The 3,667-nt window shown below is 33.1% G+C and overlaps 1 protein-coding gene and 1 pseudogene across 1 annotated transcript; one reads left to right on the top strand and one right to left on the bottom strand.

Moving 5' to 3' along the window:
* The first annotated feature begins 244 nt into the window (after positions 1 to 244).
* On the top strand, positions 245 to 1,810 carry LOC107013450 (annotated as a pseudogene).
* Positions 1,811 to 2,047: 237 nt separating this feature from the next.
* LOC107014108 (heavy metal-associated isoprenylated plant protein 28) lies at positions 2,048 to 3,274 on the bottom strand. Its single transcript, XM_015213971.2, has 2 exons — positions 2,948 to 3,274; positions 2,048 to 2,469 (listed from the first exon to the last, which is right to left on the bottom strand). Exons 1-2 carry the CDS (start codon positions 3,075 to 3,077, stop codon positions 2,192 to 2,194), a joined length of 408 nt encoding a protein of 135 aa, XP_015069457.1. The 5' UTR covers positions 3,078 to 3,274; the 3' UTR covers positions 2,048 to 2,191.
* Positions 3,275 to 3,667: the final 393 nt, after the last annotated feature.

Here is a 3,667-nt window from a genome sequence, read left to right as displayed (position 1 = left end):
AATCTGCACAAGTCGCTTTGGAGAAGAAGAGAAAAACAATAAAGCTCGAGCACTTAAGAGTTGCCGTAAAAAAGCATAAACCTACGAGTGATTTCCTTCTCTATTCGCTTCCCATGCCTTCACAGCCGTTGGATCGGTCTCCGAAGTTTCAAAGTCGTCCTCGATCATCCACAGATAATCCACTAACTTCCGAAACTCGAAGAATTGAGGCATTTTTTGAAAAGTGTACTTAAAACTGTGTTTACAATCTATTTCCAGTAGTTGTGTGAAATTGTTATTCACATTCAGTGTAGGGCTTGTGATTATAATTTGAAAAGATATTGTTGTTTTCAAAAAAAAAAAAAAAAACTTAATCGGTAAATCATAAAGCTTATAGACATTGCTACATGGCTGGAAGATTCAGAGAGCTATTGAAGAAATACGGAAAGGTAGCATTGGGTGTTCACTTCTCTATTTCAGCAGCTTCAATTACAAGTCTTTATGTTGCTGTCAAGAACAATGTAGACGTTGAACCCTTGTTCGAAAAAATCGGAATGCCGGGTTTATCAAAAGAAAAAGTAGATGAAATTTCCTAATTCACTCCAGCAAGTGATTTCCTCTGCTGGGTTCGTTATCGAAGAACCCTTTAATCAGGATGGTGTGGCGGCGCCGACGCCAAAACAGAGGAATCGTACTGCTTAGCTGGTGGCGTCAAGTGGCGCTGCTCTTGCTGTAGTTGTGCTGCTTAATAAGGCTCTGTTTCCTCTTAGGGTTCCGATAACCCTTGGTCTTACGCCGCCAATCGCTAGGTTTCTTGCTAGGCGGAGAATTATCAACAAACAATGTATGATGAACATATATGTTTCTTCTAAACAATTTTTTTTTTTTAAATAAAAAAATAAAAAAATATCATTCTCAAAAATGTTTAATGTCCCACTAACAAGCAGAAATGAAGAGAATGCTAAATCAAGATGTTAAAGAATGCTAAATCAAAAATACTACAGTAACACAGGATGAGATAAATGAAACACATTCTAAATAAAGAAAATATGAGATGTTAAAGAAATACCTAATTTATATAATTTATAGGGACGAATTGTTATGTTGTCGGGTTGTGCTACTCCGAATTTTTGATTTATTTATTGTGGGGCCGCTTCATTTGTCGGATTGGGACCATCAATGTTCATCTTCAAGTGTAACATAGAAGCCATGAAAGTGAAAGAAAGAAGGAGAAGGTGAAAAAGTAAAGTAATTTTCTATAAAGTGGAAGATTTTCTAAAAAGTTCCGTTATACATTAAAAATACACGTTATGACACTAACGAAAAACGTTTAGAAAATTAGATAAAGTGGAACTTTTTTTTCCACTAAGCTTATTTTAGTTACTAACTAAAATAGTGGCTTATTTTGGTCATTTTTATATTTTGATGGCTTATTTTGGTTCCCAACTCTATTGAAATGAATAGTTTGGATTACACATACAAATATAAAAGTTCATTGATATAATTACTCCAAACTAGCAACAAATTCTTCCAAGGGAAGAAGTAAAAATAATAAGGAAGAATGGAGCTAGGGAGGTTCAGACAATTCTAAGCAACTATAAGAAATAAGAGACACGTTCATAACATAGTACAAATAGATTAATTTACTCTTCTATATATAAGCATCTTCTCAGGGTTACACATGTAATTCGATATATTTCCACATGAATCCTCCATCTTAGTCATATTTTCATAACAAAGTATACGATTGTTCTTGGTATTGTTGGTACTAGTGAGTGCTTCCGCCCTCGCAAAGATTCAAACTCCTGATCATCCACCTTTTGAGTCTTGACCATTTTGAAAGTTTCGCTAATATCTAAATTGAGATAATATTGGTGCATATGATATCTTCAGGCTTGCCTTTTATCTATTGTAATATTTGTATAAAGTGGTTCAGTACTATGGATGAGGAATTCGACCATTAATTAACAAGTAATTTTAAGTGAGATTAGTAGTAGCTTAATTAGAAGCATTAATTGATAAAGTAAAAATAGAAGTTGAGTTTTTATGTTAAAACTCCATAACAATATTGCCATAATAAACAAACATATAGGGATTAATATTCATTTGTGCCACAAAAATCGAACATAGGAAAACTTAATTAATCGCCAATTAACAAAAGTGGCAGCTATTTACAATGTGGCTCATTTATAATTGAGGGTTGATGTTTTAATTAGAATGAATATGATCTTGTGAAGGCCTTTTTTAAAGCTAATTTCAAGCTTAGAGATCGAGCCCTTATGAGAGCTAAAGGTTGCGCCCTAGGCCTAATTCCATAAAGAGAAGCTGCTGATGATGAATCTCTTTCTGATTCTTCCATGTTGTCTTCTTCATTCCAAAAACGAGCCGCCTTTCGTTTGCTTCTAACTCTGGCTAACACATCATACTTGTTGCAAATTCCCCATATTGTCACCTTTTGTTGTTCAAAATCTACATTCACTGAATATATCCCTGATATTTTTTTACATATTATTAATACAATGAGTGCATGTATTATTTGTCTAAAGCTCAAAGGAAAAAAGAAGTAAGTATTGGATTATTAATAGGGAAACTTACGTATTAAATATCCATCTAGTTTATCTAAGTATATCCTATCTATACACTTTTATTGTATAAGTTGTATGTATATTAATATACATTACATATACACAATGTAAACTAGATGACCCAGAGGAGCATTTGCCAGAGTGACAAAACACATAAACTATAGACAGTGTAAGCCCGTTTTCCTGGCCCTGATTGCTTAAATCTACATTGGGAACATATCGGTCCATTGACTTGGGCCTTTTAAATATCTTCATGTACCATCCTATATGTATTGGATCTCTATAAATTAACTGAATACATACAAGAACCAATAAAACAAGACATCTGATGACTTCATGAAAGTTGTGTCCCAATAGACATGCTAAAATAAAAACAATTTTACCTTTGATATGGGAAAGAGCATTGTTGATTTTTCTCTCACAACCATAAGAGTAGAGTGGCACCATCATTTCCACATACTGAGGTTCTACGTTAACATTTCTGCCTGCCGGAACTATCTGCATGTTAGCCATGCCCAAATTCGAATACTCAACGCAACTATTATCGTGTTATATATATATATATTAATACAGTTTGTGTCACATTAAGTTGAGTACTTCGGCTGATGATGAGTTACGTTGTATATATAGTGCTAATTAACATTTTAGAAAATTATGAAATTGATGACGATCTAAAATCAAAAGCAACAGACAACATACTAAAAGATTCTTTCTAAAAAGTTAGCTAGCATCCCTTTTCTACTTTTCGATTATAGATTCTTAATTCATACATAATTTTTTTATAGTACAAATTAATTAATCCTACTGCTGCTGAAAGTCATACAAATTGTCGCATCTACTAATCTAAGGTTCACTGCATAGAGGAAATTTTATTTAATTCTTTTAAAAAGATTAGTGTCATCATTCAAACGATAAAGTTTCTTTTTCACAACCCATGTGCACTGCATTGCTTAGCATGTAAGTTTAGTTGCCTAGTATATTATAAATGCTAAGAAATGGATATTGTTAAGGATTTCAACTGTTTTTTTTTTTTTTCAAACTTTAACTACAAAAGTTTACTAATATTTCTTCATGCTTCCTAGTTCAGATACCCGGCCCATTTG

The sequence above is a fragment of the Solanum pennellii genome, chromosome 3 (genome assembly GCF_001406875.1).
Source record: "Solanum pennellii chromosome 3, SPENNV200".
NCBI classification, from domain to species: Eukaryota; Viridiplantae; Streptophyta; class Magnoliopsida; order Solanales; family Solanaceae; genus Solanum; species Solanum pennellii.
The sequence above is the reverse complement of the archived record's forward strand: the minus strand, read 5'-3'. Positions and strand labels throughout refer to the sequence as shown.